At 44.4% G+C, this 24496-nt stretch overlaps 2 protein-coding genes across 2 annotated transcripts; both read right to left on the bottom strand.

The window, feature by feature from the left end:
- Positions 1-3216: 3216 nt before the first annotated feature.
- On the bottom strand, positions 3217-13116 carry LOC109884273 (cytochrome c oxidase subunit 5A, mitochondrial-like). Its single transcript, XM_020476261.2, has 5 exons — positions 12855-13116; positions 9522-9641; positions 9023-9144; positions 6747-6864; positions 3217-3363 (listed from the first exon to the last, which is right to left on the bottom strand). The coding sequence occupies exons 1-4, from the start codon at positions 12925-12927 to the stop codon at positions 6751-6753; spliced, it is 429 nt and encodes a 142-aa protein (XP_020331850.1). The 5' UTR covers positions 12928-13116; the 3' UTR covers positions 3217-3363; positions 6747-6750.
- Positions 13117-13224: 108 nt separating this feature from the next.
- On the bottom strand, positions 13225-14699 carry LOC109884272 (uncharacterized). The gene has a single exon (XM_020476260.2). The coding sequence runs from the start codon at positions 14534-14536 to the stop codon at positions 13496-13498; it is 1041 nt and encodes a 346-aa protein (XP_020331849.1). The 5' UTR covers positions 14537-14699; the 3' UTR covers positions 13225-13495.
- Between the last annotated feature and the right edge of the window lie 9797 nt (positions 14700-24496).

Raw genomic sequence — 24496 nt, 5'->3', positions numbered from 1 at the left:
TTGTTATTATTTGACCCTGCTGGTCATCTATGAACATTTGAACATCTTGGCCATGTTCTGTTATAATCTCCACCCGGCACAGCCAGAAGAGGACTGGCCACTCGTCATAGCCTGGTTCCTCTCTAGGTTTCTTCCTAGGTTCTGGTCTTTCTAGGGAGTTTTTCCTAGCCACCGTGCTTCTACACCTGCATTGCTTGCTGTTTGGGGTTTTAGGCTGGGTTTCTGTACAGCACTTTGAGATATCAGCTGATGTAAGAAGGGCTTTATGAAGACATTTGATTGATTGAACTAATTGGTAGCCAACCAGCCCAGTACTGACCATGTCTGCTGTTATTGTTGTTGAGTTGCTTCATGCCGGGGTTGAAGTGAGAGGCCATAGCCAACAGGTTCTGTTGGAACGCCTGTTGCATCAATCTCTGCTGTTCCTCCATGACCAAGCGAGTCATCTTCCTGTCTGGGCCCTCTCCTCCTCTTCCTCCTCTCTCCAGTTTCTCTCGGAGGTGGTCCAGGGTAGCGGCCTGAGCCAGCTGCTGCCCGAGGGAGAGAGCGTTGGCCATGGGTAGACGGCTTGACGTCATGGGGGTCGACATCGCCTCTGAGAGGGACCAGACGGGGAGTACTTTTTTCATAGATTAATGTCACACCGCAAATGTCAACATTTGAAATATTCAACATTTAACAAATGTTTTCAAAACAAGGCCAATAGATTAAAAAACATGGTCAGTCATTTGTTTCCTTATCAAGTACATGCTATGTGGATGGTCAGTGATGTCTGAATAAATCTGACAGTAGAGGGCGCCATAACACCACATTTACTATGTATAAATGTGGTGTCAGAACTATGTAGCCCATCACAAGTTAGTCACATGTTGGTGACAGGAAATCATCCATGTTGTTCACCTAACTACATATCAAAAACATTTATGTGTTAAAAACCCGCTAAAACACCTGCAGATCTCTTCAGAGATGGGCTGGGGGAGGTGTGCAGGCCGTTGTGACCGGCTGAGGAGTGGTGGGGCATCTTGGAGGGAGAGAGGAGGGGCATCTTGGAGGGAGAGAGGAGGGGCATCTTGGAGGGAGAGAGGAGGGAGTGGTGGGACATCTTGGAGGGAGAGAGGAGGGGCATCTTGGAGGGAGAGAGGAGGGAGTGGTGGGACATCTTGGAGGGAGAGAGGAGGGGCATCATGGAGGGAGAGAGGAGGGGCATCTTGGAGGGAGAGAGGAGAGGCATCTTGGAGGGAGAGAGGAGGGAGTGGTAAGGACATCTTGGAGGGAGAGAGGAGGGGCATCTTGGAGGGAGAGAGGAGGGAGTGGTGGGACATCTTGGAGGAAGAGAGGAGGGGCATCTTGGAGGGAGAGAGGAGGGAGTGGTGGGGCATCTTGGAGGGAGAGAGGAGGGGCATCATGGAGGGAGAGAGGAGGGGCATCTTGGAGGGAGAGAGGAGGGAGTGGTGGGGCATCTTGGAGGGAGAGAGGAGGGGCATCTTGGAGGGAGAGAGGAGAGAGTGGTGGGGCATCTTGGAGGGAGAGAGGAGGGGCATCTTGGAGGGAGAGAGGAGGGAGTGGTGGGGCATCTTGGAGGGAGAGAGGAGGGGCATCTTGGAGGGAGAGAGGAGGGGCATCTTGGAGGGAGAGAGGAGGGAGTGGTGGGACATCTTGGAGGGAGAGAGGAGGGGCATCTTGGAGGGAGAGAGGAGGGGCATCTTGGAGGGAGTGGTGTGGGTGGCCAGGAGCGGTGGAGGGGAAGTGGTACAGGCTGTTGCTGGGTCTTCGGCCTTCCCTCCGGTTACCGTCTATAGCAGCCTGGCGCTCGCCTGGAAAGCTCAGCCCTTTCTTCTCACACTCGTACGGGTACAGGTACTTCATATACCTGGGTGAACGTGGGGGGACGAGGCAGTGGTTGGAATTTTTTCTTCTTCATGTATTTAGAAGTACTTTTCCGTCATGAGGTGATTGGCCTAGCTAGGTCCTATGCAGCTTCGCTGACCTCTAATTAGCTTGCTTTTCACACTTCCCATTTCATTGAAGATGAGCACATCTACGCCGCAAATGAGGAAATCTTGCTCAGGCCAATCCTTTTTTTGAACACAAAGACCCATTTACGGATTACCTCCATGTTTAACTCAATTTCACAGCATTTTCTTCTGTTTGGTGTTTAACGCCCAGGTGTAGACTCGTTGTGTGCGGAGAGTGAAGGCTGCTGAGGTGATGGAGGTGGGCAGGTTGAGTCCTCTCGGGATCTCTCTCCAGATCTTCTTGTTGATGACCTCCACCAGGCCGCCCTTCTCCGTCACCAGCTTGTAGAGCATGTACAGGTCCAGCACCTGGCAGCGAGGCCAGTGTAGTTGGTAAATGACAGGGCCTCACCTCCCCTGACCGCTGCCTGCGGGCATCATAGGCTTGATAGCTACACCCCCCCCCCCCCCCCTTGTAATAAGACAAAGCCTACTTGAAAAGCTGTGCCTCTTTCACCGTTTTAATTTGCCAACGTTAAGGTTTTTGCAACATTCGTGTTGGTCAATTCTACCACAGCGCTTGTCTGATAGCAAGTGAAATAGCATGCTATACACTATGAACAGTGTTTCTAGAATCAATTATGTCTACTGTAGCTTGCTATGCAGGCTGTTTTTCATAGCAGAGCTTTTTAACTTACTAACCAACACCATCAGCAATATTGATATAATGTATTTTGTAAAGTTATAGATTTCTTTGTATTCCACATGTATAATCATTAACTATAAACATACCATGTTTGTGCAATAATGTTTTTAATAATTGTGAGAAGAAAAAAACGACATAAAGACGTATCTTCTTTGCCCTTGTTGATGTCGTCTCCCCATCAATGCGCTTCAGCCCAATACGCGCATATACAAATCCGTACAATACTATTCTGCTCCCTGGTGGTAAGAAAATGCACTTGCACCAATGCAATACCAGGTGCGTCTGGTCGACTTAGTTCATTGACTTTCATTGAACCAGGAAAAAAAAGAAAGAAACAGCGAGTGGGATGTAAATCGCTTCTTCTTCCGTCTCTGACCAGACAAAATTATTTTTCATTTAAAATGGACAAAGTTATTGTATCATATCGTATAAATGACACTAAGAAACACTTATGGCTGATAAATACTGATATTTCTTTCCAATAATTGGACTTTTGACCAATTACATTCACATCAGATTGTTAAAAATACCAATTAGTGAAAACGCAGCCGGTGACACATTCAATAGATATATTTTCTTTATTAGGTTCATCAATATTTTACAAACAAAAGGCCCAAATTAAATATCACACACATATTTATACAAGGAGGCAAAGACTAAGTACAAGGTTCCCAGAGACATCAACAGCAGTCCTGAGAAAACCTGGGAGCGAGAAACAGTCAGAAGAATTTCAGTTAGATAAGAGGCCTAGTTTTCATCTCAAAAGACTAACCCTGAATCTCAAGTTGACCCCTGATCTGAAAGGATTGGATAGGTCTAAAGGCGTACGCTTCCTAGCCTAAACAAGTCGGTAGTGTTCCTGCATATACTATGACGACATCGTGTGACATTTTTGGACACACAAGACACAAGTTCGGACCCATAGTCTACGCCCCTTTGTCAGTGATTGGTCAACAGTTTATTTTTTTTACTATATATTTTTTTACCTTTTTCTACACAATTTCATGATATCCAATTGGTAGTTGGTACCGGAGCGCCAGGTCTAGGTCCAAGAGGCTTCTAAACAGCATAAGAACGTCTAATCAAATGGCTACCCAGACTATTCGTATTGCCCCCCCCCCCCCCCCCCTTATACTGCTGTTGCTCTATCATCTATGCATAAGTTACTTTAATAACTCTGCCTACATGTACATATGATCTTGACACTGATGCCCCCCGCACATTGACTCTGTACCGGACATAGCTACATTGCCATAAATGTTTAATGCTTTTCGACCTGGCCCCAAATTAATATAGTTGGTTCAGAGTTTGTTTTGATATTTCAACCTGCGTGTTCTGATCGCATCTGGTGTGTGTGTGTGTGTGTGGGGGGGGGGGCATTTTTTATTGAAAAATACTGCACTTATCTTAGAGATTTTACATCTTCGGGAAAAACTTCAAAATTAATGACCGATTTCTTGAGTAATCTTAGATTAATTCGGAATATTTTGAGAATATCTACAGCGTCTCAAAATGGACAAAAAGTACTATTGCCACATTTGTTTTTCAAGCAAAGATCTTTTAAAACTTCTTCGGGATCGGTGTCCCTACCACCGGACGACTGAGCTAACATATGCTAATCGCATTAGCCTGAGGTTGTAAGCAACAAGAACATTTCCCAGGACATAGACATATCTGATATTGGCAGAAAGCTTAAATTCTTGTTAATCTAACTGCACTGTCCAATTTACAGTAGCTATTACAGTGAAATAATACCATGCTATTGTTTGAGGAGAGTGCACAGTTTTGAACATGAAAAGTTATTAATAAACAAATTTATTTATTTTTATTTTACCTTTATTTAACTAGGCAAGTCAGTTAAGAACAAATTCTTATTTTCAATGACGGCCTAGGAACAGTGGGTTAACTGCCTGTTCAGGGGCAGAAGGACAGATTTGTACCTTGTCAGCTCGGGGATTTGAACTTGCAACCTTCCGGTTACTAGTCCAACGCTCTAACCACTAGGCTACCCTGCCGCCCCAAATGAGGTACATTTGAAATGAAATGAAATGGTTCATTGGATCAGTCTAAAACTTTGCACATACATACACTGATGAAATCTAGTGGGCAACATCTAAATTGCACTTGGGCTGGAATAATACATTATGGCCTTTCTCTTGCATTTCAAAGATGGTACAAAAAAATATATATGTTTTTTTCTTTGTATTATCTTTTACTAAATCTATTGTGTTATATTCTCCTACATTCATTTCACATTTCCATAAACTTCAAAGTGTTTCCTTTCAAATGGTACCAAGAATATGCCTATCCTTGCTTCAGGGCCTGAGCTACAGGCAGTTAGATTTGGGAATGTCATTTTAGGTGAAATAACATTTTTAAAAAGGGGGCTAATCCTTATTAAGGGAGTATTGCACCAGCCGAACTGAAGCCTTAAGCATTTCCAGATGGCGTCACTTCTAGCCGTAGTGCTGCCGGAGCACAGAGGAGTGGCACTCCCTCACTTTGTTCAATTTGAGACAACATGAAGCTGGTAAAAATATTTCTTGAAAATGTATTCTGATAAATTCTAAATAAATTCTATTTAATTACAACTAAAATTTTATTTAAAAAACTATAGGAATGACAAACCAAGTAAATATGTATAGCAGCCTAGTGGTAAATGGTGGTTTGTTCTCCGTCTTCTCTGCGACTGTGACCAGAATGATGAAGAACTGTAGACTGTGTGTGTCCCGTCGGAGGCTTGACCACTTTGGCGTATCAGAACATTAAAAAAAAAAATCCAAATTCACTGTGTGTCTACCTTGATGTTCATACAATTCCACGGACCCAGAACGATGTGATAACTTGGGTTACAGTGACACCGGTCGAGGACAACGAAACCAGAGTGGCAACCGCAAAGGAACCTAACACCTGGAAGCTGCTGTGTAGCCCTGCTTGGGATATTTAGCATTGGCTATTGGTTGAGATGCAGGGCCCGTTCTAGCTTGGTATGTCAGGATGGGAAAGTGGAAATGAGAATTGGGCCAAGCTGGGAGGTAATAATGTCTTTCGGTTATAGTTGATTGAGATGCATGAATACAGCAACACCAAAAGATAGATTTTTATAGCCGCTTTAAAATTATTTTCCTTGCAATTCTACGTAGTAATGCTTTATGTTGACTACTTTTGCAATTGATTTGATAAATTAAACACGTTACGTAAATACACTATGAATTGATAAATGCACCATATTAGTTTGTTAACACCGCGTGCTCGAATTCACTCACGAAAGTGATTGGCAAAGAGAAAGAGATGTAGTTTGGACGTTTCACCAGTAAAAAATGTCCAAACATTCAAAACTGGCATCGATTTTATGGCCTATTTTGAAATTAGGTAGCCTATGCCGAACTTAGTGTTTGAGGGTATTTAAAAATAAAAAATGTTATTGAGACAATGTGTGTGGGCAAAGGCAGACGTTACAATTGGAGAATACATTTCAATATTGATAGGCTTTTCAACAAACTTTGAGGAAATTATGGCATTGGTTAAAAAAAATGGGTGGGAGGGGATGTGTGCTCCCTCACCTATAACAATAGCACTAACCCACTGGGTATTTCCACCAGGCCAATCAAAGATGAAGCTTACCGCCACATTGCTTACACCTATCCAATCATCTCAGGTCTACAGACTGCCTAGGGTGTAGGTCTGTAGGTGCTGGGGGGGGGGGGGGGGGGGGGGGTAAAGGTCTTCACGGGTCCACAATTCTACCTCTCAGATCCGGGCCTTGTTTGATTGTCATCAGGTCTATGTAACTACAGTTGATAGAGCGGAGTGGACTCGACCACAGCTCAGCATAGCATATAGCATATTTATTTTATGCTAATATGGTGCATTTATGGACTTATAGAAAGCCTAGCCAACATATGAAGACCTATTTGTTAACCAGAAGAGCAACTTAACCGATGAACTATTTTTTGTCACTCTGGTCCAAAATCGGGTCGAGGTCTGGTTGTCCTCGTCTAACTTTTTAGACCCGCGAAGACCTCTACCTCGGGGTTAATCTGGAATTCCGGTTGCCAGTCAGTGCATGTCCATTCGATACCTACCCATTTATAATTTGTCCATGCCAAGCTCTTCGGGTGTGGAAATACCAAGCTCATCTAGTGTTGGCCGCAGCTCCTGAATTAGGTATGGGTAGATGTCTTTGTGGGGGCCAGATTTATCCTGGGGAGACAATAAATAAACAGACTGCTTTGACCAATGAGGTGACGGCTAAAGATATAAGAAATAGTTGGTGTTGCAAAACTACTGGTAATTTACAGGTAATCTACGGTAATCTATGGTAATTTATACTTGAATAACTTAAAACAATGTATTCAATGAAAAAACTAAGCATTAATCATCAATGGCATGATTTTAAATTAACTCTGCAATTCTCCCAACCACATTGACTTTTGGAGATTCACACCTCTACTCAATACAACACATTGAATTGAATGTCTTACAGTATAATAGGAAAGGCTACTGCAGAAAATAGCCGATTTGCTCATAACCAAAGGCCTACCTGTGATTGGCAGGAGGAATGGAGTACGGAATTTAAATGCATAATCATCTGTATTTTCATTGCGGCAGTAAGAGGAAATCTCGCTCAAATTATTTTTTTTTAATTAACAAAAAACAACTTTGAATCTGATTTAGATTGATTAAGGCATATTAATCCTACCATTGAAGTATTTATCCCTTTTTCTGTGCCATCCACATTTTTGCATAGACAAAATTATTGTTAGCTAACTAGCCAGGTAACATGACTAAACAAGATCATTTGTTATCAAATTGGCAGATTGGCAGTGGCACAGACCGGAAGGCTGCTTGACAGCGAAACCTAGTCAGATTGGCAGTGGCACCGACCGGAAGGCTGCTTGACAGCGAAGACTAGTCAGATTGGCAGTGGCACCGACCGGAAGGCTGCTTGACAGCGAAGACTAGTCAGATTGGCAGTGGCACAGACCAGAAGGCTGCTTGACAGCGAAGCCTAGTCAGATTGGCAGTGGCACTGACCAGAAGGCTGCTTGACAGCGAAGCCTAGTCAGATTGGCAGTGGCACCGACCAGAAGGCTGCTTGACAGTGAAGCCTAGTCAGATTGGCAGTGGCACCGACCAGAAGGCTGCTTGACAGCGAAGACTAGTCAGATTGGCCAGCTTCTTCTTACAGGATATGTCTTTTTTTTAAATACGGATCCACTTCGGTCCAACAATTAAACCAACGTAACAACAGAAACCCCATCACTGCCTCCACATCCCAGCTCGCCATAACGGCAAAATAGCATTTTAAAAATGAATGGAGATGAGCGGGAAAGAACCCCCCCAAAAAACGGAGAGAAGCAGCGGAGTAGATTTGTGTCTGGTTAGGGGATGCAGCTGGCTGCTCACAGCTGTCAAACACGGTATTGGATGAAGCACTCTGAACGATGCTATTCTATATGTAGGATGCATGCATTTAGTTTCATAAGAGAAGGTAGTGATGATCACACAGGGAGAAGATGTGTGTCCCCCCCTCTCCTTTTCCCCCCCCATTTATAGCTCAATGGTGATACATCTGTACACTTTTTATATTCACGGATCGACAATGATTCACGTAGATGACATTTTGAGAGCGCTGAAAAGCGACGAGTTTGCATCCCTGAGGATGTTTTGTATTGTCTATTTGAACATTCATCTTATTTTGGATTATTTTATATATTTTACACGTGATAAGGCCACACAGAGGGTTCAAAGGTCATTACAGACATTTGTCATGATCTGACGTACCCCAAAAAAGACCAGTAGAGAAAATTCCACAAAAATGTTTGAAAAAGTTATCACAATTCTGGTGGTTTACCGGTACACATAGAAAGTAATATAGACCTTCCCAAACCTACAAGCTACTTTCAAGTGTTACCCTCACCTGAGTGCAATTATGGATTTATTGTGAAGATGTAGGCTATATTACATAGATGTATTATTCAGACTTTTTTAAATGTAGATGTTCCACAGGTCTGCATCAGTGGCTTTGTAGGCTGTGTGTTCGAAGCCAGGAGTTGCTAAATATGTTTACGTTAATTAACTGTCAATTACCGGCAGACCCGACAGTTATTTGCTTGACAATCACCAGCTGACGAAATTTCGTAACCGCCACACAGCCCTACATATATATATCTCCCTTTTGTTACAAACTTCTGATGAAAAGGTCATGTTAGGATTGAATGAAAATACGTAGTAAAATATTGGAAGATTGGCTAGTAGAGTTGTGGAGAGCTTCCACAGTGGACTGTTGGTCACAATACTAGGACTTAAAGATAAATTTATCCATCAAGGGAATTTTCTACGCTTCCCCCCCCCCCACCTTGACAGCCTCCAGGATGCGAATGGCACTAGCCAGGTCATCTAACCCGCGACAGGCTCGGAGGGCAGCGTCCAGGATCTTTGGCTCAGGTACCAGGTCGTATCCAATCAGCGTGTTCATCCCTGGACAAACGGTGAATATAGGGTCAGTTACCACAGGATTGTAGAAGGGGTAGACCCCAATACAAATGTAAAATAAACAAACAGTTGCATCTCTCAAAGACTGAGGCTGGGTCTCTTGGGTCTGCAAGACTCCAAAATTATATATTTTTTGACCCGAAATCATCCCTCTAATTTTGCTAGGGCAGTAACCCTGGGGAAGACTCATAAGAGGGCAGAGCAAAATGGTGATTGGGGTTCAGTAACCAAAACACGTTGACAACTACTGCTCTCTAGTCAACTGTAAATCTGTGAACAGACTACCAAGTCACCAATGCAGCAGTGCACTATGCTCCTCTTTATAATCCCAGGGCTACCAGGTGATTTTTCTCGTCACTCACCTTTCCTCAGCTCCCATGCATCAATATCTGCCTTGTTAAAATAGTTAACCCAGCGGGCATCAAACTCCTCGTCCGTCTCCTGCTTCCCACCATGTGAGTAACACCTCTTGGCCAGGGGAGCTGAAGAATGAACAGAACAGATTAGGAAGAGAAAAAAACCCACCCATTATTAAAAACAAAACATGTCAAGTCAGAAATCCGGGTGGCAGGGTAGTCTAGTGGTTAGAGTGGAGGGTTGGCAGGTAGCCTAGTGGTTAGAGTGGAGGGGTGGAAGGGTAGCCTAGTGGTTAGAGTGGAGGGGCGGCAGGTAGCCTAGTGGTTAGAGTGGAGGGGCGGCAGGTAGCCTAGTGGTTAGAGCGTTGGACTAGTAACCGAGCTGACAAGGTACAAATCTGTCGTTCTGCCCCTGAACAGGCAGTTAACCCACTGTTCCTAGGCCATCATTGAAAATTAGGGGTTCGCGCCCAGGCTCTGTCGACGCACAATTGGCCTAGCGTTTTCCGGGTTAGGGAGGGCTTGGTCGGTAGGGATGTCCTTGTCTCATTACGCACCAGCGACTCCTGTGGCGGGCCGGGCGCAGTGCGCGCTAACCAAGGTTGCCAGGTGCACGGTGTTTCCTCCGACACATTGGTGCGGCTGGCTTCCGGGTTGGATGCGCGCTGTGTTAAGAAGCAGTGCGGGTGGGGTATCGGAGGACGCATGACTTTCAACCTTCGTCTCTCCCAAGCCCGTACGGGAGTTGTAACAACGAGACAAGATAGTAGCTACTACAACAATTGGACACCACGAAATTGGGGAGAAAAAGGGGTAAAAAAAATTTATAAAATAAAAAAATTAGAATTTATTCTTAACTGACTTGCCTAAGTTAAATAAAGGTTACAAAAAATTTTAAATGACACAAATATTTAATTCACAGAATAAGAGACGAGATGTATAGCTACTTTCACTGAAAAGTGCTTTGCAATTTGCATCACACAGGTATCACAAAGCCAAAAGGTTCTGTACAGTGCTATGTATGACCTAGTCTGTCATGTATATTCAGGAAAAACTCATGACGTCACACCCAGTCAAGGGTATCCACTTCCGCGTATTGTTGGCTCGATCAAGTCCATGCTGGATCCTTGCAAGTGTCTATGACCTACCTAACTACTAAGCTAGATGGCAGTAATGCTTAACTGGATACTCTCTATATATACACAAAAGTATATTAAGAACACCAATCACTATGTATTATTCAGTTGAAGGACTGAGGCCAGATGTTTCACATTCAGCTAGGCATTTGAGGATCGAACCCTTTTCCGATGATGTTGCTACCACTTAGCTTAGCTAGCTAAATCAGTACAGGCATTTGATATGGCAAGAGTGGCATAGCTATGCAGTGTACTGCAGAATCAAAATAAATCAGCAGTTTATAAGAAGTAGGCCTAGCTAGTGGCTAGCTAGCCAAGCTAGGGTGTAACGTCTTTCACTAGGAACCAAACAGTATGAAACGGGGAGGGACCTAGCTAGCTTCCCGAATTTGTCCAATAGAAACTCTAGTTCTTTGTAAAAATGTTTTCTGTTTGCTAAATTTTTGGACTACGGACTTCACCTCTGGTTTGTTATTTAGTTATGCTGCCTGCTGCTAGTAGCTACAGTTCTTAGTTCATAAACGCAATCAATCAGCATTGAGTTGAACAACAACTCCTGTCTGTATGTAACATGAACATTTTTCTTGCTAAAACAGACATTGGTGACTAGCCATCTGCTAACAAATGCTAACAAGCCAGCTAGTTAGGATTCGCCATATACTAACCACCAGAGTTTTTAAACCCAGAGGAGCAATATGGCAACTCTTGCATTCAGACCAGGTTTGAGAAGTCAACAATTCTTCTTTAGATGTACAATTTTTTTAAAGGCACAACCTAGATTCGAGCTTAATGTCTTAAGTTGTTGAACATGTTATTACGCCAACCTCGTGGAAGTGACAAACGTTACAATTTTCATCAAAAACAACTTCATATCAAAATGGGTGACTTAAGATTTTTACGGCCTGCACATGCGCAGTTCGGCGTGAGACGATCGTTCTTTTTACATATTTGAGCCGTTCTTGCCATAATATGGACTTGGTCTTTTACCAAATAGGGTTATCTTCTGTATACCAGCCCTACCTTGTCACAACACAACTGATTGGCTCAAACACATTAAGAAGGAAATACATTCCACAAATTAATGAACACCTGTTAATTGAAATGCATTCCAGGTGACTTCCTCATGAAGCTGGTTGAGAGAATGTCAAGAGTGTGCAAAGCTGTCATCAAGGCAAAAGGTGGCTACTTTGAAGAACCTAAAATATATTTTGGTTTGTTTAACACTTTTTTTGGTTACTACATGATTCCATGTGTTATTTCATAGTTTTGAGGTCTTCACTATTATTCTATAATATAGAAAATAGTAAAAAATAAAGAAAAACCCTGGAATGAGTAGGTGTGTCCAAACTTTTGACTGGTACTTTATGCTTCGGAAAGATTGGATTTTTAGCATTTATAGTCTTGGTTATCAATTATACTGCAGTGTTGGAACGTAAGTCACAGAAAATTGTGGTTGTTGTGGCAGATAAAGAGAGGTATTTGGGTGTGCAAGACTTGATGTCAGAAGAGTTACTGGGTGTTTTATGTGGTAGTGTCCAATCTTTTCAGGCTGTTAGCTTGAGGTAGAATTGCATATATTTAAAATAGTGGACTAGGGTGATGTTTTTTTTTTGTGATAGATGGTAGTGTAGTTGTTGATTGATATTTTTCAAGCAAAGTACAAGGGAGTTTACACTCCAGTCCGGTAGGTGGCGGTAATGACATTTATCGCCAACCACCGTTACACCACATCGAAGAAGAACTGCGATATTGGGCGACACGCCATCTTAAATCCCCCACATTTATTTAATTGGTTGAAAAGTGCAACCCCCTACTCATCAAGACTAGGTTCTCGTTTCAGGCGTTTAATTAACGCCTACTACGTTACCCAAATATATGCAATGGAATTAACTAGTCTACTAACGTTAACTAGTTAGCAGCAAGCCCAAGGCACTCGGTCATTGCAAGAACATTGGGGGGGGGGGGGAAATCCAGTTTAATATTTAACCGCGCTTTCAAACATTTAGTAAATATCTTATTCGTAACCTAGAACTGTGTACTCCCCCAAAACGTTAGTAATTTCGCAATCCATCGGTCACTGATTGGATGCCAATAGCAATGTGCTAACTAGTCAATAACTCCTACCGACCCTGATTTCCTTTCGAAACACCACGTGTCCTAAACGACGACATTTGGACATAAAAGTAATAAAACGCAAGAATACCTGTACACCCAAGCCGTGTCCAGGTCAAACTCCGGGCCCCGGACACTGAAAGACGGACGGCGGCTCTGAACATGATGAAGGGTCAGCCAGCTATAGGAGACTTGGCGGAACAACGTGGTTGTCACTAGTTAAGACACCCAATAAGACAAGAATAGCTATATCGTAAAAAATATTAAAAACACAAAATCTGTTGTTTTTTTTGTATTAATTTAATCTAAGGCATAAGACTAGCAGTGTGGTTAGGTTTCAAATCGGATTTTTAGAAGAGAAATTGTAGAAATGGGCGAGGTTTATGACTTTGTGGCTGTGGGAACTAGTGACGAATTCAAGGACGTTAGCTAGCAGCTGAAGACCATGCTTATAAGCATGCACAAGGTCCTAAAATTACGGAGGGGGTGCACGTTATCATAACATACATTACATTTATTTAGCATTTTACCATAATTTTATGAGACATTTTTCCTAAACCTGAAGTATAATTTGAAAAAGTAGGGGTTTACTAGTTGTTCCTAACCCACTACACCTTTTAGAATCTATTCTAGAGCCTAAACTTTTACTCAAAAGCAATCTCTTCCAGTTGTCTCCTCTGTTTCTCTGTTGTGTCTAACAGGAGCACAGAGTAGATGGAACTCAGGTTTCTTTCAAGTTGAGGGAGTCGAGGGGAACAGGTGGTTCTCCATACAGGTTCTCTTGGCTTCAGGACCAGGCAATATGTATGAACAAGGACTGTAAAGTATCTCTCCTCCTGCTGTTTTCCTCTCTTTCTCCGAGGCGGCACACAGGTGTGGCGTACAGCTCTGTGCATCTCTACTGCCCTCCTGAGACCTAGAGGTACCGGCACTCTGGAACCAAAAAGGGCTTTGGCTTTTCTGGGTCAGTGGTATTGACAACAGTTGTGTTTTGCGGAGTTCGAGCTGTGGTCGAGGTGGAATTTTCACACTGTCACATAGCGTCACTGGGGGCTGATACCTAGGAGGCTGGTACCCTTGGGGTTGGTAGCTAGGATCATGCTGGGTTTCTGGGGGCTGATACCCAGGCTCACTTGGGTCCAGTGGGTGTTTGGAGAGCAGGATACTGATAGCAGGAACAGTCTTATGAACCGTCATCCTGGACATGGGTGTCATGTCAGTCTCCTGACTCTCCCACACCTCACTCACAGTCTTGTAGTGGAGCTTGGATAACTGGTGTAGTCCTCCCAGTTTCCGTTTCAGGATCTCAACACATGTTATGGTTTTGGTGATCCCTTTTCCTGATCCAGTGAAAACCACCTGTCTCACTCTCAGCCCGGTCCGGGTCTGACTCCGGCCAATGTCCATGACTCCCTCTCCTTGCCTCTTCCCCATCTGAATCCTGTCCACTGTCACTCCCTCTTTCACACTCAGCATTGTCTGAATCTGACTCCCATCCACTTCCTGTTCCTCCCTCTGCATACGAGCCATTACAAATCCCAAGAGGTTTCGGATCTTGCTCCCTTCCTTCACTCTCATTTCGAGCACGCCTGCTGCCAGTCCAGGGATTGGACAGGCAGTGGGTTCATCTGTGGTGCAGACTCTCCTGAAGCCGCTCTGGCCACCCAGTTGAGGCAATGAGGAAGAGGATGAAGAAATGGAAGGCAGTTCTGTGGTCGTTCTAGGGAACGCAGACTGGGTTGGTTTCATACTGGTAAAAGTACATGTAGTCATGGTGGGTGAGATGCTGTTGCTTTGTTAGAGCAGGGGTCGGCAACAGGCCAAAACAAGCCCACAAGTGATTTTTTTGTTGTTGTTGCCCCCCCAAAGTCTTTAGTAAAAATAAAATAAAATGTTTTTATGTATTCTTATTTTTTGGGGGGATTTTTGTTTTTTGGGATTAAAAAAGACAGTAGAATCAATGTAATCAAAGTAGGAAATTATTGTTATTTTCAAATTTCAATCTCTATTTGGGTTTAGTTGTGGTCAATTTGTAATGTACAAATTATTATAATTATGTTCCGACCCTCCAACCATCCGCTCCAACAAAAATCGTCCCCCAGCTGAATCTAGTTGCCTACCCCTGTGCTAGAGGGTCCCTCAACTTCCATTTCCATTCCAGTCCTTTTCTAATCCTTTGAAAAATGCATGCCAGTTTTTAAAAGCTGAATTCTGTTAAATCCCTTTTTTTTTGGTTTTCAGGAAGCTACGACGACGATGATAATCTTCCTCCTTCTCCAAACCACTGGACGAGATGGAAATAAGTTTACCTCCGACTTCGACTGATGCTGGGGTTTGTCTGTATGGTTTACCTCCGACTTCGACTGATGCTGGGGTTTGTCTGTATGGTTTACCTCCGACTTCGACTGATGCTGGGGTTTGTCTGTATGGTTTACCTCCGACTTCGACTGATGCTGGGGTAAGTTGTAGCACAGAGAGAGAACGAGGAGGAGAGAGAGAGAGAGAGAGACATTCCATTGGCTGTCCTATCCTGAATCAGTGTGTGTGTGTGTGTGTGTGTGTGTGTGTGTGTGTGTGTGTGTGTGTGTGTGTGTGTGTGTGTGTGTGTGTGTGTGTGTGTGTGTGTGTGTCTGTCTGTTATTCCATTGGCTGTCCTATCGTGTGTGTGTGTGTGTGTGTGTTTGAACATGCCTGATTAAACATTGTTTTTAATATGATGCAATGAGGCATTAAAACAAGACTAAGCTGTGGAAACATGAAATGAGAGATAGTACCTAGTCATGTATTACACTGTCTCTCAACTGGGTTGTCAAAAACAAGGCAGACACCTGGCTGGAAGAACCTGCAGTTAATGAGTAAAAGACAGTTCAGAGAGGTATTGTCTATTTCTTTTCTGCCGCTTTGGCAGCATGATAACATGAGAGACATAAGATCATTTGGAAGTCATTAAAATATGAACATCTGACATAGCCTATGGTTAGTAGGTCTCCTACACACACACACACACACACACACACACACACACACACACACACACACACACACACACACACACACACACACACACACACACACACACACATACAGACACAGAGAGAGAGAGAGAGAGGGCCATCTGGTGTTGGGGAAATGACTGCCTGGAGGATCTCTTTTTGAGGGGAGTGGAACACAGGGGGAGTGTGGTGAACACCTCAGCAGTCCCCATCCTCATCACACCTCACAGCCCTCACTGCTGAATGACCCAGAAAAGCAAAGTAGTTTGGCACATTAAAAGGGGGAAGTTTACTTATCAACTATTAAGATGATTGCACTCAAGTTCATTGTTTTAATATGGTTAGTAGTAAGAGCCCAGAAAAAGGTAGAAAGATCTTTGTCAGAACATACAACCCTTTCATATTTCTCTGTTGTGGCGGGGAACCTGCCCATCACCTCACCTCACCTTGCGTTTATCTACACAATAGCCACCCTGATTCTCCTGCTCCCTCATCCCAGAGTAGTAGAGTGATTTGACATGAGGCAGCTGCTGAAGAGCTCATATGGAACCATTGCAGTGTTATAATGCTGAATTTATGCCTCACAGAATGCACAGACCCATCTCCCCAGACAGCCAATCACTGTCTCTCACACTGAGCACAAACATTCAGTCCCTGGAGAGAACAGGCAAAAGCAGAATCACACAGCACAGCTGCCGACACGTCTGTATCTGCCTCTTGTGGACATTGATGGCACTCGGCTGTGCTGTGAAATTGGAGCACTCGGCTGATGTCACCTGCCGTACACTCTGCATAACAGCCCGCAGTGCTGAGCATCCCCACCTTGTGGCAAAATACTGAAATGGTTCAGTATTTTTGTTGCCAACATGTTTGACAACGACCATAGGAGTTGACAAGACAGCATAGAAACCAGGCTAATATGACATTGATTAGACCTGTGTGGGGCTTCCAGTAGGTACTGTAGGTCCTGGCCATACTAGGTAGGTAGTTGAGGATAGGTCCTGGCCATACTAGGTAGGTAGTTGAGGATAGGTCCTGGCCATACTAGGTAGGTAGTTGAGGATAGGTCCTGGCCATACTAGGTAGGTAGTTGAGGATAGGTCCTGGCCATACTAGGTAGGTAGTTGAGGATAGGTCCTGGCCATACTAGGTAGGTAGGTGAGGATAGGTCCTGGCCATACTAGGTAGATAGTTGAGGATAGGTCCTGGCCATACTAGGTAGATAGTTGAGGATAGGTTCTGGCCATACTAGGTAGGTAGTTGAGGATAGGTCCTGGCCATACTAGGTAGGTAGTTGAGGATAGTTTCTGGCCATACTAGGAAGATAGGTGAGGATAGGTCCTGGCCATACTAGGTAGGTAGTTGAGGATAGGTCCTGGCCATACTAGGTAGGTAGTTGAGGATAGGTCCTGGCCATACTAGGTAGGTAGTTGAGGATAGGTCCTGGCCATACTAGGTAGGTAGTTGAGGATAGGTCCTGGCCATACTAGGTAGGTAGTTGAGGATAGGTCCTGGCCATACTAGGTAGGTAGTTGAGGATAGGTCCTGGCCATACTAGGTAGGTAGTTGAGGATAGGTCCTGGCCATACTAGGTAGATAGTTGAGGATAGGTCCTGGCCATACTAGGTAGATAGTTGAGGATAGGTCCTGGCCATACTAGGTAGATAGTTGAGGATAGGTCCTGGCCATACTAGGTAGGTCGTTGAGGATAGGTCCTGGCCATACTAGGTAGATAGTTGAGGATAGCTGAGGATAGGGCCATACTAGGTAGGTAGTTGAGGATAGTTTCTGGCCATACTAGGAAGATAGGTGAGGATATGTCCTGGCCATACTAGGTAGGTAGGTAGTTGAAGATGGGTGAGGATAGGTCCTGGCCATACTAGGTAGGTAGGTAGTTGAGGATAGGTGAGGATAGGTCCTGGCCATAAAATGTAGGTAGTTGAGGATAGGTCAGGATAGGTCCTGGGCATAAAAGTTAGGTAGGTAGTTGAGGATATGTGAGGATCCTGGCCATACTAGGTAGGTAGGTAGGTAGGTAGGTGGGTGGGTGGGTAGGTAGGTGAGGATAAGTCCTGGCCATACTAGGTAGGTAGGTAGTTGAAGATAGGTCCTGGCCATACTAGGTAGATAGTTGAGGATAGGTCCTGGCCATACTAGGTAGATAGTTGAGGATAGCTCCTGGCCATACTAGGTAGGTAGTTGAGGATAGTTTCTGGCCATACTAGGAAGATAGGTGAGGATATGTCCTGGCCATACTAGGTAGGTAGGTAGTTGAAGATGGGTGAGGATAGGTCCTGGCCATACTAGGTAGGTAGGTAGTTGAGGATAGGTGAGGATAGGTCCTGGCCATAAAATGTAGGTAGTTGAGGATAGGTGAGGATAGGTCCTGGCCATAAAAGTTAGGTAGGTAGTTGAGGATATGTGAGGATCCTGGCCATACTAGGTAGGTAGGTAGGTAGGTAGGTAGGTAGGTGGGTGGGTGGGTGGGTAGGTAGGTGAGGATAAGTCCTGGCCATACTAGGTAGGTAGGTAGTTGAAGATAGGTCCTGGCCATACTAGGTAGATAGTTGAGGATAGGTCCTGGCCATACTAGGTAGATAGTTGAGGATAGCTCCTGGCCATACTAGGTAGGTAGTTGAGGATAGGTCCTGGCCATACTAGGTAGATAGTTGAGGATAGCTGAGGATAGGGCCATACTAGGTAGGTAGTTGAGGATAGGTAAGGATAGGTCCTTGCCATACTAGGTAGGTAGTTGAGGATAGGTCCTGGCCATACTAGGTAGGTAGTTGAGGATAGTTTCTGGCCATACTAGGAAGATAGGTGCGGATATGTCCTGGCCATACTAGGTAGGTAGGTAGTTGAAGATGGGTGAGGATAGGTCCTGGCCATACTAGGTAGGTAGGTAGTTGAGGATAGGTGAGGATAGGTCCTGGCCATAAAAGGTAGGTAGTTGAGGATAGGTGAGGATAGGTCCTGCCCATAAAAGTTAGGTAGGTGGTTGAGGATAGGTGAGGATAGGTCCTGGCCATAAAAGTTAGGTAGGTAGTTGAGGATAGGTCCTGGCCATAAAAGTTAGGTAGGTAGTTGAGGATATGTGAGGATCCTGGCCATACTAGGTAGGTAGGTAGGTAGGTAGGTAGGTGGGTGGGTGGGTGGGTAGGTAGGTGAGGATAAGTCCTGGCCACACTAGGTAGGTAGGTAGGTAGGTAGGTGGGTGGGTGGGTGGGTAGGTAGGTGAGGATAAGTCCTGGCCACACTAGGTAGGTAGGTAGGTAGTTGAAGATAGGTCCTGGCCATACTAGGTAGGTAGGTAGTTGAAGATAGGTCCTGGCCATACTAGGTAGGTAGGTAGTTGAAGATCGGTCCTGGCCATACTAGGTAGGTAGGTAGTTGAAGATAGGTCCTGGCCATACTAGGTAGGTAGGTAGTTGAAGATAGGTCCTGGCCATACTAGGTAGGTAGGTAGTTGAAGATCGGTCCTGGCCATACTAGGTAGGTAGGTAGTTGAAGATAGGTCCTGGCCATACTAGGTAGGTAGGTAGTTGAAGATAGGTCCTGGCCATACTAGGTAGGTAGGTAGTTGAAGATAGATCCTGGCCATACTAGGTAGGTAGGTAGTTGAAGATAGGTCCTGGCCATACTAGGTAGGTAGGTAGTTGAAAATGGGTGAGGATAGGTCCTGGCCATACTAGGTAGGTAGGTAGTTGAAGATAGGTGAGGATAGGTCCTGGCCATACTAGGTAGGTAGTTGAGGATAGTTGATAGGTCCTGGCCATACTAGGTAGGTAGGTAGTTGAGGATAGGTAAGGATAGGTCCTGGCCATACTAGGTAGGTAGGTAGTTTAAGATAGGTGAGGATAGGTCCTGGCCATACTAGGTAGGTAGGTAGTTGAAGATAGGTGAGGATAAGTCCTGGCCATAAAAGGTAGGTAGGTTGTTGAAGATAGGTGAGGATAGGTCCTGGCCATACTAGGTAGGTAGGTAGTTGAGGATAGGTGAGGATAGGTCCTGGCCATAAAAGTTAGGTTGGTGGTTGAGGATAGGTGAGGATAGGTCCTGGCCATAAAAGTTAGGTAGGTAGTTGAGGATATGTGAGGATCCTGGCCATACTAGGTAGGTAGGTAGCTAGGTAGGTAGGTAGGTAGGTGAGGATAGGTCCTGGCCATACTAGGTAGGTAGGTAGTTGAAGATAGGTGAGGATAGGTCCTGGCCATACTAGGTAGGTAGGTAGTTGAGGATAGTTGATAGGTCCTGGCCATACTAGGTAGGTAGGTAGTTGAGGATAGGTAAGGATAGGTCCTGGCCATACTAGGTAGGTAGGTAGTTTAAGATAGGTGAGGATAGGTCCTGGCCATACTAGGTAGGTACAGTGCCTTGCGAAAGTATTCGGCCCCCTTGAACTTTGCGACCTTTTGCCACATTTCAGGCTTCAAACATAAAGATATAAAACTGTATTTTTTTGTGAAGAATCAACAACAAGTGGGACACCATCATGAAGTGGAACGACATTTATTGGATATTTCAAACTTTTTTAACAAATCAAAAACTGAAAGATTGGGCGTGCAAAATTATTCAGCCCCTTTACTTTCAGTGCAGCAAACTCTCTCCAGAAGTTCAGTGAGGATCTCTGAATGATCCAATGTTGACCTAAATGACTAATGATGATAAATACAATCCACCTGTGTGTAATCAAGTCTCCGTATAAATGCACCTGCACTGTGATAGTCTCAGAGGTCCGTTAAAAGCGCAGAGAGCATCATGAAGAACAAGGAACACACCAGGCAGGTCCGATATACTGTTGTGAAGAAGTTTAAAGCCGGATTTGGATACAAAAAGATTTCCCAAGCTTTAAACATCCCAAGGAGCACTGTGCAAGCGATAATATTGAAATGGTAGGAGTATCAGACCACTGCAAATCTACCAAGACCTGGCCGTCCCTCTAAACTTTCAGCTCATACAAGGAGAAGACTGATCAGAGATGCAGCCAAGAGGCCCATGATCACTCTGGATGAATTGCAGAGATCTACAGCTGAGGTGGGACACTCTGTCCATAGGACAACAATCAGTTGTATATTGCACAAATCTGGCCTTTATGGAAGAGTGGCAAGAAGAAAGCCATTTCTTAAAGATATCCATAAAAAGTGTTGTTTAAAGTTTGCCATAAGCCACCTGGGAGACACACAAAACATGTGGAAGAAGGTGCTCTGGTCAGATGAAACCAAAATTGAACTTTTTGGCAACAATGCAAAATGTTATGTTTGGCGTAAAAGCAACACAGCTCATCACAATGAACACACCATCCCCACTGTCAAACATGGTGGTGGCAGCATCATGGTTTGGGCCTGCTTTTCTTCAGCAGGGACAGGGAAGATGGTTAAAATTGATGGGAAGATGGATGGAGCCAAATAAAGGACCATTCTGGAAGAACCTGATGGAGTCTGCAAAAGACCTGAGACTGGGACGGAGACAATGATCCAAAACATAAAGCAAAATCTACAATGGAATGGTTCAAAAATAAACATATCCAGGTGTTAGAATGGCCAAGTCAAAGTCCAGACCTGAATCCAATCGAGAATCTGTGGAAAGAACTGAAAACTGCTGTTCACAAATGCTCTCCATCCAACCGCACTGAGCTCGAGCTGTTTTGCAAGGAGGAATGGGAAAAAATTTCAGTCTCTCGATGTGCAAAACTGATAGAGACATACCCCAAGCGACTTACAGCTGTAATCGCAGCAAAAGGTGGCGCTACAAAGTATTAACTTAAGGGGGCTGAATAATTTTGCACGCCCAATTTTTCAGTTTTTGATTTGTTAAAAAAGTTTGAAATATCCAATAAATGTCGTTCCACTTCATGATTGTGTCCCACTTGTTGTTGGTTCTTCACAAAAAAATACAGTTTTATATCTTTATGTTTGAAGCCTGAAATGTGGCAAAAGGTCGCAAAGTTCAAGGGGGCCGAATACTTTCGCAAGGCACTGTAGGTAGTTGAAGATAGGTGAGGATAGGTCCTGGCCATAAAAGGTAGGTAGGTTGTTGAAGATAGGTGAGGATAGGTCCTGGCCATACTAGGTAGGTAGGTAGTTGAGGATAGGTGAGGATAGGTCCTGGCCATAAAAGTTAGGTTGGTGGTTGAGGATAGGTGAGGATAGGTCCTGGCCATAAAAGTTAGGTAGGTAGTTGAGGATATGTGAGGATCCTGGCCATGGTAGGTAGGTAGGTAGGTAGGTAGGTGAGGATAAGTCCTGGCCATACTAGGTAGGTAGGTAGTTGAAGATAGGTCCTGGCCATACTAGGTAGGTAGGTAGTTGAAGATAGGTGAGGATAGGTCCTGGCCATACTAGGTAGGTAGGTAGTTGAGGATAGTTGATAGGTCCTGGCCATACTAGGTAGGTAGGTAGTTGAGGATAGGTAAGGATAGGTCCTGGCCATACTAGGTAGGTAGGTAGTTGAGGATAGGTCCTGGCCATACTAGGTAGGTAGGTAGTTGAGGATAGGTGAGGAAAATTCTGCTGTCTATGTCAGTAAGTTCAGCCAGGCTAGTCTTCTATGTTACCGGTTGTAGCTGACAGAGACAGCTGTGTCAGCGTAGATGGCCTTTACTGAATCTATATCGGTGTCCAGCTGAGGACGTCTTTAGAGGTCAGTAGCACAGGCCTTCTACAGAGACAACCCAGTTAGTGAACTACCTTAAACCCAGGATTAAACAGTACTAGACACAACACCTTCAATAATAACCGAGAGAGAGAGAGAGAGAGAATGCAACCAGTTAAACACTGCAGCACTGTCACACAACCACACACAATATATTTACCTCAGGAAACCAGTTAAACACTGTCACACAACCACACACAATATATTTACCTCAGGAAACCAGTTAAACACTGTCACACAACCACACACAATATATTTACCTCAGGAAACCAGTTAAACACTGCAGCACTATCACACAACCACACACAATATATTTACCTCAGGAAACCAGTTAAACACTGTCACACAACCACACACAATATATTTACCTCAGGAAACCAGTTAAACACTGTCACACAACCACACACAATATATTTACCTCAGGAAACCAGTTAAACACTGTCACACAACCACACACAATATATTTACCTCAGGAAACCAGCTACTGACCCCGGAACTGACCCTGTATATAGCTACTGACCCTGGAACTAACCCTGTATATAACTACTGACCCTGGAATGTGATGAAAGAAATAAAAGCTGCCCGATGCGGGCAGCAATCGGTTGAAGAACATGCATTTAGTTTTACTAGCATTTAAAAGCAGTTGGAGGCCACGGAAGGAGTGTTGTATGGCATTGAAGCTCGTTTGGAGGTTTGTTAACACAGTGTCCAAAGAAGGGCCAGATGTGTACAGAATGGTGTCGTCTGTGTAGAGGTGGATCGGAGAATCACCAGCAACAAGAGCAACATCATTGATATATACAGAGAAAAGAGTCGGCCTGAGGATTGAACCCTGTGGCACCCCCATAGAGACTGCCAGAGGTCCAGACAACAGGCCCTCTGATTTGACACACTGAACTCTTTCTGAGAAGTAGTTGGTGAACCAGGCGAGGCAGTCATTTGAGAAACCAAGGCTGTTGAGTCTGCCGATAAGAATGCGGTGATTGACAGAGTCGAAAGCCTTGGCCAGGTTGATGAAGACGGCTGCACAGTACTGTCTTTTATCGATGGCGGTTATGAAATCGTTTAGGACCTTGAGCATGGTCAGTGATCTGTTTGTTAACTTTCGAAGATTTTAGAAAGGCAGGGCAGAATGGATATAGGTCTATAACAGTTCGGGTCTAGAGTGTCTCCCCCTTTGAAGAGGGGGATGACCGCGGCAGCTTTCCAATCTTTGGGGATCTCAGACGATACGAAAGAGAGGTTGAACAGGCTAGTAATAGATGTCGCAACAATTTCGGCGGATAATTTTAGAAAGAGAGGGTCCAGATTGTCCACTTTTTGGAATTAGTGCTACAGGATGCAAATTTCTGTTTGAAAAAGCTAGCCTTTTCTTTCCTAACTGACTGTGTATACTGGTTCCTAACTTCCCTGAAAAGTTGCATATCGCGGGGGCTATTCGATGCTAATGCAGTACGCCACAGGATGTTTTTGTGCTGGTCAAGGGCAGTCAAGTCTGGAGTGAACCAAGGGCTATATCTGTTCTTAGTTCTACATTTTTTGAATGGGGCATGCTTATTTAAGATGGTGAGGAAAGCACTTTATATAGCTACTGACCCTGGAACTGACCCTGTATATAGCTACTGACCCTGGAACTGTGTCTGTGTATAGCTACAGACCCTGGAACTGAGCCTGTGTATAGCTACTGACCCTGGAACTGACCCTGTGTTTTTGCTACTGACCCTGGAACTGACCCTGTGTTTTTGCTACTGACCCTGGAACTGAGCCTGTGTATAGCTACTGACCCTGGAACTGTCCCTGTATATAACTACTGACCCTGGAACTGAGCCTGTGTATAGCTACTGACCCTGGAACTGTCCCTGTGTATAGCTACTGACCCTGGAACTGTCCCTGTATATAACTACTGACCCTGGAACTGTGTCTGTGTATAGCTACTGACCCTGGAACTGAGCCTGTGTATAGCTACTGACCCTGGAACTGAGCCTGTGTATAGCTACTGACCCTGGAACTGAGCCTGTATATAGCTACTGACCCTGGAACTGAGCCTGTGTATGGCTACTAACTCTGGAACTGAGCCTGTGTATAGCTA

Source organism: Oncorhynchus kisutch, linkage group LG22 (genome assembly GCF_002021735.2).
Source record: "Oncorhynchus kisutch isolate 150728-3 linkage group LG22, Okis_V2, whole genome shotgun sequence".
NCBI lineage: Eukaryota > Metazoa > Chordata > Actinopteri > Salmoniformes > Salmonidae > Oncorhynchus > Oncorhynchus kisutch.
This window is presented reverse-complemented; position numbering and strand designations above follow the sequence as displayed.

Bases quoted from the DNA above. Each gene is read 5' to 3' on its own strand.
- LOC109884273 (XM_020476261.2), bottom strand. From the start codon at position 12,927: ATGTTCAGAGCCGCCGTCCGTCTTTCAGTGTCCGGGGCCCGGAGTTTG. The intron at 9,642-12,854 runs GTATTCTTGCGT...TTCATTCTTCAG, and splicing joins GACACGGCTTGGGTGTACAG to CTCCCCTGGCCAAGAGGTGT. The intron at 9,145-9,521 runs GTGAGTGACGAG...CCGTTTGTCCAG, and splicing joins TGCATGGGAGCTGAGGAAAG to GGATGAACACGCTGATTGGA.
- LOC109884272 (XM_020476260.2), bottom strand. From the start codon at position 14,536: ATGACTACATGTACTTTTACCAGTATGAAACCAACCCAGTCTGCGTTC.